General features: G+C 36.2%; 4 protein-coding genes across 4 annotated transcripts in view; 2 read left to right on the plus strand and 2 right to left on the minus strand.

The window, feature by feature from the left end:
- Positions 1-114: 114 nt before the first annotated feature.
- Positions 115-1,903, plus strand: HELRODRAFT_113568 (hypothetical protein; the record flags this gene model as incomplete). Its single annotated transcript, XM_009023909.1, has 1 exon — positions 115-1,903. A coding segment is annotated over exon 1 (1,605 nt), but the record flags the coding sequence as incomplete, so codon positions are not given.
- A 2,145-nt stretch (positions 1,904-4,048) lies between these two features.
- On the minus strand, positions 4,049-6,862 carry HELRODRAFT_113569 (hypothetical protein). Its single transcript, XM_009023910.1, has 2 exons — positions 5,158-6,862; positions 4,049-5,131 (listed from the first exon to the last, which is right to left on the minus strand). Exon 1 carries the CDS (start codon positions 6,221-6,223, stop codon positions 5,507-5,509), a length of 717 nt encoding a protein of 238 aa, XP_009022158.1. The 5' UTR covers positions 6,224-6,862; the 3' UTR covers positions 4,049-5,131; positions 5,158-5,506.
- A 4,072-nt stretch (positions 6,863-10,934) lies between these two features.
- On the plus strand, positions 10,935-11,669 carry HELRODRAFT_176573 (hypothetical protein; the record flags this gene model as incomplete). Its single annotated transcript, XM_009023911.1, has 1 exon — positions 10,935-11,669. One exon carries the CDS (start codon positions 10,935-10,937, stop codon positions 11,667-11,669), a length of 735 nt encoding a protein of 244 aa, XP_009022159.1.
- A 1,695-nt stretch (positions 11,670-13,364) lies between these two features.
- The window catches only part of HELRODRAFT_113572 (hypothetical protein), a gene marked incomplete at both ends in the record, with an annotated part of 6,438 nt that continues 5,375 nt past the window's right edge, over positions 13,365-14,427 (minus strand). Inside the window, 4 exons of the mRNA XM_009023912.1 lie at positions 13,365-13,407; positions 13,528-13,629; positions 13,918-14,000; positions 14,182-14,330. Coding sequence (XP_009022160.1) covers positions 13,365-13,407; positions 13,528-13,629; positions 13,918-14,000; positions 14,182-14,330 — 377 coding nt within the window. The remainder of the gene's footprint in view (positions 13,408-13,527; positions 13,630-13,917; positions 14,001-14,181; positions 14,331-14,427) is intronic.

The following is a 14,427-nucleotide window of genomic DNA, read 5'->3' on the forward strand; positions in this document are numbered from 1 at the left end:
TAATGGGTGTTTTGAAATTCTATTGAATAAATATGTTAGATCGATTGATGCATTCTTCGAAGATATGCTGACGGATGTCATCCATAGTGCTGCTGTCTTCAAAGGGAAATGTGATGACTGTGAGAAGCAGTTGGTGAACCTGCAGGCAAAAGTGAGTGTGCCACAACTTTGCTTGCAACTTGCGGCGTTCAAAAATAAGAAAGAATATTTCGAGAATCGAAGAAAATATCTTGAAAATTTAAAAACTTCTACCTCGAACCAACTGGCAAATATAGTAATTGGAGTAAATGAAAACAACATGTCAGTGGAAGATTTGAAAAAATTCATGAAGACGTTGAGCAAAGAAATGCAGAGGTACATCAAAGGTCATGCGGTGCTCGCTAATAAAGAAAACATCCTGAAGACGGTAGCCGCCTCTCAGGTGAGTATCATTTTCGGCAATGCAGGCATGGGCAAGACGACACAAATCGCCCAATACATCTACGAAGAATACAAACCAGATAGAATGATTGTGTGCACGCAACCGAGAAAAGCCGAAGCAGTATACGTGGCCAGAAGGGTAGCCAACGATATGGGGTCATCTTTGGGTCAACTTGTGGGTTATCGGGTGAGAGCGGACTGGAAACTGAACAGTGACACGCGAATTTTATTCATCACCGATCACGAGCTGGTAAACGAATGGTTCGCAGATGAATTATTTTCTCGTTATTTCTGCATCATCTTAGACGAAGTGCAGGAAAGAACTATTTACACGGATTTATTGCTCTGGTCGCTCAAACAAAATCTTTCGCGACGTCCAGACCTCAAAGTTATTATCATTTCTACAGACACTGACAAACTTCAGTACGACTACGTTGGATACTTTAAAAATTTTAACCCAACTCAGTTAAAATTAATAGATAACATCTTTCCTGTTGGAGTGATTTACAAAGCTGTTGCAGTTTCAGAAAATCATGTAAAACACGCATGTCTAAAAGCACTGGAATTTCATAGAGAGGAAGAAGTGGTAGACGGTGCAAAAGATATACTTGTCTTCCTGGCAACTCATTCTGAGATTGAAGAGGCCATTGATGAAATAAAGTCTAAAAATATTAATAATCTTCTGCCATTGGGTCTCCACGAACACATGCGAGCGGAAGACATACAGGATGTATTCGCGCCGACGATGAATGGTTTCAGGAAAGTTGTGTTCGCTACGAATGTTGCCCAAGCATCTTTGACAGTGCCTGAAATCATCTGCGTAATTGATAGTGGCAAAGAAAGAATGAGAAATCTTGGCACTGGTAATAAAAACAGTTACCGTTTTCAGAAAATTTCGAGTTACAGCGCTGAAGAGCGTAGAAAATTAGCTGGTAGAAACGACGCTGGCATATGTTATAGGCTATATTCCGCAAAAGATTTGGATTCAAATCCATCGGACGATATGGTTGAAGTTTTAACAGACCGACTAAATGGATTTATTTTAAAACTTATGTCACACGGAATTAACAAATTTGAATGTTTGGAATTCTTTAAAAAACCTCCAACAGAACCAATAGAAGAATCCTTCAAATCATTAACAGCGATTGGGGCCATTGACAATAACAATCAACTGACAAAACTTGGTAAATTATTAGCTGAAATAAATTTAAATCCAAAACACGCAGAATTCATTCTGGAGGGTATTAAAGAACACCTCGGTTACGAGTCTTTGGTTATAAGCGTGTTGAGTTCCTTTGAAAAATTTCAGTTGATGAAATTGGATAAAAACACAAAATGTAACATGGGTTTGCACATATCAATATTTTTTGATAATTTCGGCGATATGATAACGTGGCTGAACATTTATCAAGATTTTCTTTATGGACAAAAGTTTTGCAGGGATAGCTGGTGTGATTATTATCTCGTCAATTCGAAGACAATTCACCTCGCCGAAGAAAAGATCAATGAATTGTATTACGTTTTAACACACGACTTGAATCTTTGTTGCAACAATTCATTTGGCTGGAAGGTTGAAACCGATTATAAAATATCGAAGATGATATTCAATAAGTTCTGGAGAAATCTGGCCAGATTTACAGGTGTAAACGCGCTGGGCTACGTTTCTATGAAAAAACCGAATGTAGCAATAAATGTTCATCCGCTTTCAAATCTTATATGCAGCCAACGTTTCCCGCCTTGGATTGTCTTCGATTCTATAATCAAAACGTCGTCAAGACGTTACATTTCTAGCGCTTCAGTCGTGTCAGAAAACTGGCTGGATGAGAAGATCAAATCTGGAGTATTAAGTGAGGATCGAATCAAACAAATGCTTACCACACATGAAAGACTAGATATTTTGATAGGCAATTACTTAAGGGAGGAGCTTAAAGAAATTTTCACCAGTCCAAATCAGAAAAATCTTCGGCTAAATAGTTTACACCACGAATTTCCAACATCTTTCATTCATCTCAATTTTCAAGCTAAACCATTTCTTCATATTTACGCTTCATCTCACTCGTTTGATCAAATCAAGGATTCAGTTTATAATAAAATTAATAGCATAAAAACAAACATGTATAACGAAACGATGGAGAAGGCGATAGAGCGTGATTTAAATAAAAGTGCGATCATAGGCAGCGGGGCAATGGTAGATGCTATCCTCATGACGAGAGATGAAAAAGTGCAGTTATCTGTTCATACTTCACAGTGCTCAAAGCCAGCTTGTTTGATGGATATTGAACTAGTTCTAAAATTACAGAACGGCGTTAAAAGGGTGTATTGGGTAAACTATGCTAACTACTACCTGCTAACGTTCAACGAACCATCGCTTTGTGAAGATTTCAAAAATTTAAATCTAAATTCGATTCACCCAAACATTGATGCTTGTTCTCATTTGATCGATAATATATTTGAAGCCAGTTACGACAGCATTTCAATCGTGGTGACTAAAATTAGAAAAAAGTTAAAACCTTACGTGTTTATACAATTAGCACCAGAATGCAACTGTTTCGACTTCATTAAAAAATACCCGCGCTTGATTTTTACTGGAGATGATGGACTGGAATTTGAGATTGAACCGACAGTGAACAGATCTGGCGAACAAATGCATATAAGACTGGAAGGGGAGATCACTGATGAACAAATCGGGAAAGCTTTGAAGCGCGCTGGCTGCGAAAGCCGCTACTTTAAATCGATACGAGTGCGGGAGGACGCGCCAAAAATTTTTGACGACGCTGCAAACATCGCCCAAATGAAGACCCTCCTGCTCCAATTATGTCGAACCGTTCATCGTAACGATATCAATGTTTTGACGTGTTACGACGAAGGTGTAAATTATTACAAAGCAACTATTGACTGCCGAAATTCGACAATTGCAAAAAAGGTGTTCTATGCCGTCAATTCTGAAGCTGGCCGATCAGAAGGCTTGAAAGCTGATTACGGAAGGAGGTACATATATTACACGCCGGTAAAATATTTCAACCAATCAATAATCGACGATAAACTTGAGAAAATGCCAAATAACCTGAGAAGAGAAATTGCCTTAGAAAGCCGTGTCGTTCGCAACAGCGTGGAAACCATATTAACGTGTGAAACGGAAGAAAGTATGTTCGAGGCTAAAGAAATATTTGATTCTTTACTGCAAGGAGATAAATTAGAAGAAAATATTTACAATATCTTGTACTCAAACGAGTACAACTGGCTAAAGAAAGAGTTGGAAAAAAGCTATGACGTGCAGATAACTTTCCATGCTCGAAGCAAACGTCTTGTATTTTTTGGCGAAGCATCAAAGGTCAGAGAGGCGAAGGAAAAAATGAAAAAAAAATTGGAAGAAAAGACGAACTACATCTCGAAAGTATATGATTTGCGAGGTCCAAAGCACGATAGAGGCCTGCTGAAGTGTTTAATTCGTCATTACGGATGCGACCTTTTAAAGTTGAGACGCGAGATTGTAGCGGCTGAATTGAAAATTAATTTAAGACAACATCAATTGCAGCTAACTGGTCCACAGGATTCTTTTGAAAATTTAAAAAGACTGATGGAGCAAATGTCAAAAGTTATGAGAGAAGAAAACTTAGTTAAAGAAAAGTCGGGAGAATTTTCATTCGAATGCCCCCTATGTCTGGATATTAGCGACAGCGATTACTACGTGACTGAATATTGTGGGCACGCTTACTGCACCGAATGCTTCAAGAGTCTGATCAAAATTCAATCCCAAGAATCAAATTTTCCAATCAAATGTATCAGGGATGACTGCGATTTGGAAATAGTTTGGCAAGATATTTATAATTCAATAGGCGACGATGAAGACTGTTTACAACAACTGGTAGAATCATCCGTTAAGTATCACATCTCAACCAAACCCGAAGTATTCGGGCACTGTCCTGCAGCATATTGTCCGGAAATTTATAGAAAGACTAAAGAAAAGGAGGAAGTATATATGGATGACGAGCAGTTTTGTAAAATTTGTTGGTGCCCTCTACAATGTACATCATGTGGACTGGAATCACACCCTGGTATGAACTGCGAGACAAATCGCCTTTGCCCCAGCGACCTAGGTTTGAGAAGATGGATGAAAGATGATTTGGAAAGACGGGGCATATGCCCCAACCCCGTGTGTCTATCTGGCATTGAGAGAGTTGAAGGTTACCAACATGTGACCTGCGTGAAATGTGAGACGAACATCTGTTGGATTTGCAAGAAGGCTTTCAGAATTGTTGGAGAATGTCACAAGCACCTGAAAGATGTTCACGGAGTGGTCTATTAGATGTTATTTTTAACATTTTTTCACATACACACGGCGATGAACATTTACAAACTTCGTTCGAATCGTTCTTCATTTCGTATTGTTGCACTCATTTTCATGTTTTACACTTATTTAAATTTTTCTTCTTCTATCACAAAGGTTGATTTTAAAACTCTAAAAGCATAAAATATCATCACTTATTTTTGTGTGTTCTTGAAAATGAATTTTTTTTTTTAATTTTTTCCAGGTTATTTGTCTTTAGCATGTTTTTAATAAAATTCTCTTTTAAGAACCAGTTTTCTTACAAACAAACACATCCCACTCTGATAATAAAGAAACATCTTAAATTTATTTTATTCTATCAAACTAACGCCATTTAAACTTATTTATATAAAAATCAAACGAGAAAAAAGTTGATGTGAATGATTGACAAATAGATTGTTATATTCGATTTCGATAAATAATAAAACTGCTATAATACGTTGGTAACTAATTACTTTTGAAACAAATCATGATGTAAAATCCATATACATTGACTGATACTCGTGGTAAAATAAATTATCAAAATTTAAAAAATGTTAATCCAAGAAGCATTAATTAATACCTGATTGCTAAATTGTAAAAATTAACCAAAAAAGTCGTTTATCAGCAATGTAAAATGAAATTCACCTGAAAATGAAGTAAAAATTATTTTATTAGTAACATAAAATAAAATATTCTCGACATGATAGAAGAATAATCAAGGAATATTCGCAAAAATTCGCAACTGACGAAAGATTTCACATAGACGATACTAAAATATCACGCGCCGATTCCTCCATGCACCTGCCGCATATGATCGTAACAGGGTCCACTTGCGTCAAAAATCATCTTACAGACCCAGCAGATGTGAGTTTTACAATTGGAACACGTCATGTGGTTGCACCCGCCGTTCTTTTCGATCCCGAAACTACATTTCGGACAGATGGATCTGTTCAGCTCGTCTTCGTCTATCCAGGATCTCAACGTTTCGTCTGCGGCGTTGTACGCGCACTTCGTACCTTTATGATAGATGTTGCCACACGACATACACACGGAGTGCTGACACACGCCACAAATGAATTCCTTCAACTCGAGGGCTGATGTAGGTTCTTGGACTTTTCTTATGATGGTCGGGCAGTCGGGTGATGGACAGCAGAAGTATTTGTCGCTGTTTTGTGATTGAAAGTGCTTGAATGAGGCCTCGACGATCGCTTGGAAGTCATCTTCGTTCGTGATGAGATTTTGAAAATCTTTTATAACTAATTCGGCGTTGCAGTTTTCTTGTATGCACCTGATCGGAAAATTTGCCTCCTGGCTGCTATTTTTTATGAGACTGGTGATGCAATCTTTGCAGTAAACGTGTCCGCAATATTCAGTTACGTAATAATCACTGAAGCTTATTTTATCCAAACATATTTTGCAATCGCCAAGGTTGTCATCTGGTCTGCGAATGTTCATATAATCATTATCTCTGTTTTGGTCATCGTTGTTGTTCATCTGTCTGTCCAACTCAATTGCAGCCGAAATATCTCTCAGTATTGATTCTAGTCTATCGTATGCTTCTTGCGGGCCGTACACTATCAGACGGTGTAATTTTAAGTTTAGGTCCAAATCAACCGCCTCAATTTCTTTCTTAAGAGCCGCAAAATCGAAGCCGAAACGACGTATCAAATTTTTTGTCAAACCTCTCGAATACGACGCGCTTCTCAGATCAATTTCTTTCTTCGAGTCGTCAACTTTGACGTTCTGGAGTTCGTCGATTTGAGTTTTTGTGCGATTTATGGCTTCACTAGTTCCGTAGATAGAGAGGCATTTTTTGTAGTCGTCGTACAAAATGTATGTGCCATTCGCGTTTGCAACGTTACGAATCTTTTGAGGAAAAGATTTCAATGAGAAAGTTTTATAATTTGGAGTCCGCCATTGGTATCCAGACAGCAAACTATCAAGCCGACTCCTTATCCTTACCAGGTCGCTCAAACTTTCCGCTTCAACAGTCGTCGTTACAAAATTTTTATTATTTGGTCCGGCTTTAACGTCATGAAATATTTTTTGTCCAGTTAAATCAGCTTTTGCTTTAGCTATCGTTGGTAGAATTTTATCGTAAATATTTTGGGGTGTTGAATATTTGAACTTCAAATCAAAACTAGCCTCTATATTTCCGAGAGGAGTGATTAAATTTATGAAATGGTTGGCGTTTGTTACTTTATCAAATTTTACATAGGCAGCCACGAGGTTGTCATCAGGTTTGGGATTTAGGAAGTTAATGGTAGCTTCACTATTAGGCAAAGCGTGACTAATATGATATTTGAACTTATTAAGTCGACGATCCCTCTCGCTGGGTGTAATTTTTTCTCTGACGATTTTAACGTTTCCTTCATATCCATTTTGTTTTAAAAATTTTTCAATGTGCGACTTATCAATCCAGTCATACAGGTTGCTCATGTATATGCTACATTCGTTTTTTCTATCTCTGACCACTCTTATGTAATGATTGACGTTTTTATAAATAACTTCTATAAACGAGTTTGAATGGCGCTCACAAAATTGCTCACGTGTTTCAAGAGATTTAAAATTGATGAAACCATATTTGGCTTTTCGTACGACTTGTAAAACTTTAACTGTAATGTTTGATAAATTCTCAACGAAACTGTTTTCATTGTACGGAGATAACGTTATAAAATTATCTCGAAGCAAGTAAGGAGTCTGTTTTAAAGCTTTTGAGCACATATCTGGATCTGAAAAAGTTAACAAAATCTCATTTTTTGACTCATTTACAAATATTTTAGTAGCATTAAAATATATCTCAGTAAGTTGATCCTGTATGTCTTTTGGCGTCGACATTTTTATCAAAATTTGCGAGCATTCATTCGGCATAAGCAATGTCTGTATTAACGCTCCAGAACCAATAATTCCTTTAACATTTGACGATGAGTTTAAAAGTTTCGTGACGGTTTCATTGTGGAGGTTTACTTTCAACTTTTTTAAAACAGACAGGGCTTTTTCGCGAGTTGATACAAACTGATGTATGGAAGTATAAAGGTATACAAAGGGTTTTTCATCGATTTCTACAACGGTTAATGTATCTGGATTGCTTATTTGGCTTTCTATGTAGTTTTTACGTTTCGCGTTAATAACAGTTGCGCCTTTTGTTTGGTCGGGACTGTGGTGAGAACTAATCACATCATGCAGATAACTACCCAAATTGTCCAACTTGACACAATCGAGGACTACTCTCTCGAGATCTTGTTGAGTGTACTTCAAAATATTTTGCCCTATTTTTTCGTCCACCCAACTCTGTTTAATGAAAGTTGTATTCAGCAGGAAAGTTTCTGACGTGGTTAGAATTGACTCGAAAACGATCCAGTTTGGGTAGTGCTCCAGGTACGTTAGTGAAGACGAAGGGTGAATCTGTAGCTCTTGTTCAGGTTTTTTGACTAATCTGAATCCAATTTTTCTATGACCCGTATACATTGCCAGGTTAGAGTAGTAACAATCGAAAATTATTCTAGATAGTTTTAAATTCACGTCTGGATTTTCTGAGAAGGTTTCGTTTATGTGTAACCTCAATTCATTTCTTAAGCAATGAAGGGTTTCTCTGATAAGATCCTTCGTACCGTTAATTTTTTTGGAGTTGATATAATTCATTCCACACCATCTGCTTCTATCTCTCTCTGGAACTCTCATCCATTCTTTGTAAACATTTAGCAGAGTAGCCATGTCGCCGCAATCATCACAAAATAACGCTTTTTTTCTGTCGGAATTTATTTTATCCCGATTATCACCCCCTCTAAAAAATATTTGACTGCCCGTCGCACAGAGAGCACTGATGACCACGCATTCAAACCCGAGTTGCTGAACTGCACCCATTAAAATTACTTTTCCAAGTCTTGGCTCTAAGCTGATCGTGGCCAGCTTTCTTCCTAGTGCCGTGATTCCTTGATCATCAATAGCATCTAGTTCCACCAGCATATCTAGAGCTGAGTTCATAGCTTCTCTTGGAGGCGCTTCAACAAAATCAAACTCTTTAGGGTCCTTGATACCAAGTAACATGAGTTTGAGGAAGGCCTGTCCCAGATGAACGCGTAATATTTCAGGCACGGAGTTCGCTTTCATCTTATCGTATTCCGCTTGTGAAAATAATCTGTAACATTTTCCTGGCTCCGTTCTCCCTGCTCTGCCTTTACGCTGATTGGCGGAACTTTGTGTAATTTTTGTAAGGACGAGAGAGCTCATGTTTTTAGATCCATCGAACGTCATTTCTCTTACCAAGCCAGTGTCGATGACGTATTTGATCCCTGGTATGGTGACGGATGTTTCTGCTGCGTTCGTAGCGAACACGATTTTTCTTAATCCGGCTTTTGTCGGTCTCAATACCTCTTGTTGCTCTTTTAGTTGCAGTCTGCCATGAAGTTGCAAAATTTGACCGTTTGTGATTTGCTTATTTTTTAAAATTTTGACGGCCTCTTCAGTTTCGGCAGGTGACGTCAAAAACACAAGTATATCACCAGGAATGGAGTGTCGACTGTGCAGGTCCACAACCAAATCGCAAGCACTGCGCACGTGATCCTTTGGGTTAGATGGAGTTTTGTAGACGACATCAACTGGAAAAATTCTCCCTGAAACTTTCAACTTTGGTGGTTTGTACTGGCGAAAATAATTTTGAAAAACAGTCGGGTCAATGGTAGCTGAAGTGATGATCACCTTCAAATCTTCGCGGAGATTGATTGCTTTTTTAATGAAACCGAGAAGCAGATCGGTAAAAATACTCCTTTCGTGCGCTTCATCCAATATTATACAAGAATATTTTGAAAAAGTTCCATCAGTCAGACACTCGTTCAATAATATGTGATCGGTCATGAAAAGTATTCGGGTGTTTCCTGATGATTTCTTACTCATGCCAACCTGGTAACCAACGATGTCTCCAACACTGCATTTCATTTCCCCCGCAACTCGTTCCGCCACACTGACAGCTGCAACTTTTCTCGGTTGCGTGCATGCAATTATTTTTTCAGACCTAGGCCAGGCTTCGTAAATGTACTGAGCAAGTTGAGTTGTTTTCCCGGAACCCGTTTCTCCTATCAGTACTGTCACTTGGTTGTTTATGACTGTGTCGACTATTTCTGATTTTCGAGCGTATATTGGTAATGCATTTTCACATCGAAATATTTCTCTTTTACAAAAAGTCGTTAATCTTTTAATTTCTTCTTCAGAATATACCAAACGTTCAAGAAACCATCTTAGTGATTTTTCAACAAAAATTTGCGACTTGTCAAATTCTTTCTCGTGATCTTCAATTTCTCTAATTTTTTCATTGTATGTCTCTAAAGTTTCATGTTTCTTTTGAAGATCTTCCAAGCTGAGCCGAGTGCTATCCTTATTTAGGTCATGAACTAGACTTTCGTATCGGTGTTTATTTTTACTCACTTTTTTTGCCATTTCGCAGTAGAGGGCACGGATTTCTTCCAGATGATCATTCACTCTACTCGCAGGTGACGGCTTGTCGATAACAACGCTAAAGCTGAACTTTTTGGCATCTATTTCCAGATTTTTCATGAATAACTTTGCCGACATAATTTCCGGACATTTAATACGGACCTGCAAAAGTTTAAAACCGACATCTTCGACGGATAAAATCTTTTCATTGATTTTATATTGAGAAATCGATTCGAGAAATTCGATAAGGACTTTGTGATTTTTATTATATAGTTCGGCGTTCTCCAGGTTCCAGAAAGTAACCTTAACATGTCGAACTTTAATCTCATCGTAAACCGGACAATCCGACAGTGAATCGTTGAGAGTCATATTTCTGAATTTTGTTGTAATGATTGCGATTAATGTTTTTACTCTTTAACAAATCTCAATGATTTATTAATTATTTAAGCTTTTGTTTTTGCAACGAAACAGAAACAACGGAAATTTTCCGTTTCTAAAAATAGTTAAAAAAGATGTGTTGGGTGGTAAGAAGTAGTTGAAAATTAATAAATTCATATAGCTGCAAATTGATAAATTCATATAAATCTTATTCGGAATTAGGATTTAGCTAAGACCATTGAGTTGAACAAAAACTCTATGGCTCAATTAATTTCAATCTAAAAGTCCCTTTTTCATTGAAGTCGCCATTTTTTTGTCTGATCGTTCCCTGAATCTCGTTGCTCATACTTCCATTTAAATTGCGAAGTAAAAGATGATTAACCGAATTAATTATAAAATGGATGCCAAAAAAAACGAAAAAATGAATTATAATCAGAAAATTGAGTCCTTCAATGCCAACCAAACAGAGAGAAAACCTGGATTTTTGAATACATCAGCATTTCCTCGAAAACCTCTGGACGTTCTGAACGAAAATATCGCAAAAAATAATTCATCTACCAATCGCAGTTCCAATGTTGGGGCTGGGATTAATTCATTTGAAAACAACACCTACATGCCGAAAACTTTGATGGATAAGAACATACCAATAAGAGTGTACAAGGAGGTAAACGCACACACTTCTAGTTCTGTTACTAATCTTCCCTCTTATCAAGAGAAATGTTCAATGATTAAAAAAACGGATGACAAAGTAATTGCTCCTAATTCTCCAACTCAAAATAATTTCAGAGAAACTGTTTTTGTCACTTGTAGAGTAGCAGATTTAAAAAGCATTTATTCCAGTAACAATGATATGAAGGTATTTGAAGTTTTTGGCTCCATCAACTCAGCGATAACACACAGCACTAATCTCAGTTCATTAGAATTTGATTTGAAAGATAGATCTGGTTGCATCCAATGTATATATTACAGCAGCAACGAAAATAATGCGAGACTGATTCGTGGACTGATGTACAGATGTGTTGGGTACTACTTGCAACATTCTAACATATTTCACTGTGTTTCAATTAGGCGATCGACTGATTTGGAGATAGTCTTCAGTGAACAACTCATTAATGTGATGAAACCCAAATAGATAGCATAGATACTAGATACCTAATTTGAATATATTACATAGATTTCAGATATTTAATTTGACATTCAGTTGGCTTTTTATTGATGTTCATTCATACATTTTTTTTAAATTTGTGAAGTTTTTCAAGATTTGAAAAAATCTGTTTAAAATAATGACAGTGAATTATATATGTATATATATTATATGTATACACACTATGGGTTAAATTCTTATTTAAGATGACTGACAAACTGTGAAACTTTTTGTTTTTATTTCAAAAATCATCACACTAATTTAATTTGTAACATGGATCACGTCAAAATCAAATCAATGTATGAAATTCTCAATTAGGCTTAATTGAGTGGAACTTGTTTAAATGAAGGCTAAAGCGAGTTCTTCAATGTATGCATTTTTCATGTTGCTAAATATATTAATATTTGCTCTCATTGTCACAAAATTGAAATTGTCATTGAAATTTACAATACTTTTAATATAAACCATTTTTTAAAGTATTCCTACTAAATATACATTATAGGTCTAGATTATTATAGACAAAACGCTTCTGAAATGTAACTTCAGAACTTTAGCTAAATTTTGGGCCAAAAATTTGAAAAATTTTAGGCAAAAAGAATTTTATTTCTTATAAACCTTTAAAGTACATCAAAAGTATAATGGTTTGGGAGTAACAATAACATGACACTATTTATAAATTATAATTCTTATTATTAATATTCATAATAAAGATATTGTTATCATTTATATAATTTGCTAATGTTATTGACGATAATGTAATGACATTCGTTGATAATTACGTTAATCATTATTATTCACTAATTCAAACTTTGTTGTTCATAAATGCAAATTCTAAGTATAGACGGTTTTGTCATATTAAATCACGAATAATAGTGATAGTAGTAATAATAATGTACGTGTGGATATATGTATGTTTGTTTGTTTGTATGCATGTTTGTATGTATGTATGTAAATATGTATGAATGAATAAAATACATTTATAAACTATTATTTTCTCTAATGGATAATTAACCGTTATAAACTATTTTAAAAAATGAATAAAATGCGCGCGCGCGCGTGTGTGTATATATGTGTTTGTATGTATATGTATGTATGTTTGTATGTGTAGGTATGTGCGTGTGTAAATGTCTGTCAACTCTAATTCTAATTACTATTATAAGGTAATATCGAAAGATAAATTGATAATAGCAGAATTGAGACAACAGCAATCAAGAGCAAGGGGTGGGCAAACTTTTTGCTGTGAGGGCCGCACTGAAAACTATTTTACTTTTGGCGCGGGCCGTAGTTTGCCCACCCCTTATTTAGAGCCATCAATTACAACGACAAATGCAATAATAAGATAGTGAAATTGATTGTGATGAGCAGACGGAAATTGGTCACATACATTTATGACATGATTTTATTATTCATCATCGATAGAGAAATAAACTTATAATAATGACGGCTAGACACGCACACACACACGCACACACACATATATATATATACATATATATATATTTAATTATATTTATTATAAGGCAATTTAGACAAAGAGTATGAACAAATGAGTCAAAATTCTGGTAATAATAGTAAGAATAATGACAACAACAATAATAATTATAATAAGTTTTACATAAATTATGATAATGACATTTCTGCTTCGGTCTTTAGAGTAATGTTAATTGCTGGCCATCCATCCATCTAACTCCAGACATCACACGAATACTTCCCCGTAGATCTCAATCTATGTAAGGATGAAATTTTTTCCGGTAATAAAATTTGCGTATTAATTAGTTACACTGAATTGAATTTGCATATTAATTAGATACATTAGCATAAGTTTGCATATTAATTAGCCGGCTACCTTTTGATGTAGTCGTTGGCAGAGGCTGAATCGTGATTTCCGCAGGCCATTACGATTTTGTGGAGGACCTTGTCCACGTCTGTCGCCATGTTTCGCGCATCCCTAAATGAATGAGTGAATGAATGAGTGAAAGAATGAATTTCATACAAATGAGCCAGTAAATGAATGAATGAATGAATGAATGAATGAATGAATGAATGAATGAATGAATGAATAAATGAATAATGAAATTTAATAAATAATGCCTGAATTTTAAAAGATGATAATGAATAAATGAACGATGACGATTAATAACACATAAAACAGAAACACACGCACACACACAAGCAAACACACACACATACACACACACACAAAAGCAAACATACACACACACACATACAGACATACCCGCATATATAGAGATGGCCTTTTTGCTGTAGAACATTCCAGACCTCTTCAGAGTTCTGCTCTAATAAATGCTGGACATATACCTAAGATCAAATAAATAAAATGAATAATCACACACACACACACACACATCGTAACCTTTTTTTGGAAATAGATGGATGGGTAAAGATGAAAAAAAAGATAGAGAGAAAAAAGTAAAGAGAGAGAGAGAGACCAAATAAATGAAAAAGAAACAAACAGACAACCAGACACGCCACTACAAACCTTTTTCTCTTGATCTCGCGAAAATGCCAGGTAGAGTTTGTTGAGTGTGCCGTCCTTCAAGTACTCCTTCAACTCCTCCTCGTATATGAAATCTTCTGCCTCGTGCCGACAGCCAAAATACAGGTAGGCCTCTCCGAGGGGCTTGTCACCTGATGACGATGACGTCATAATGTGGCGATGATCGTGACGTCATAATGGCGATGATCGTGACGTCAAAATGATGGTGACGGTGGTTGATACATTATT

The sequence above is a fragment of the Helobdella robusta genome, assembly GCF_000326865.2.
Source record: "Helobdella robusta unplaced genomic scaffold HELROscaffold_38, whole genome shotgun sequence".
Classification (NCBI taxonomy): Eukaryota; Metazoa; Annelida; class Clitellata; order Rhynchobdellida; family Glossiphoniidae; genus Helobdella; species Helobdella robusta.

Bases quoted from the DNA above. Each gene is read 5' to 3' on its own strand.
- HELRODRAFT_113569 (XM_009023910.1), bottom strand. From the start codon at position 6,223: ATGAACAACAACGATGACCAAAACAGAGATAATGATTATATGAACATT.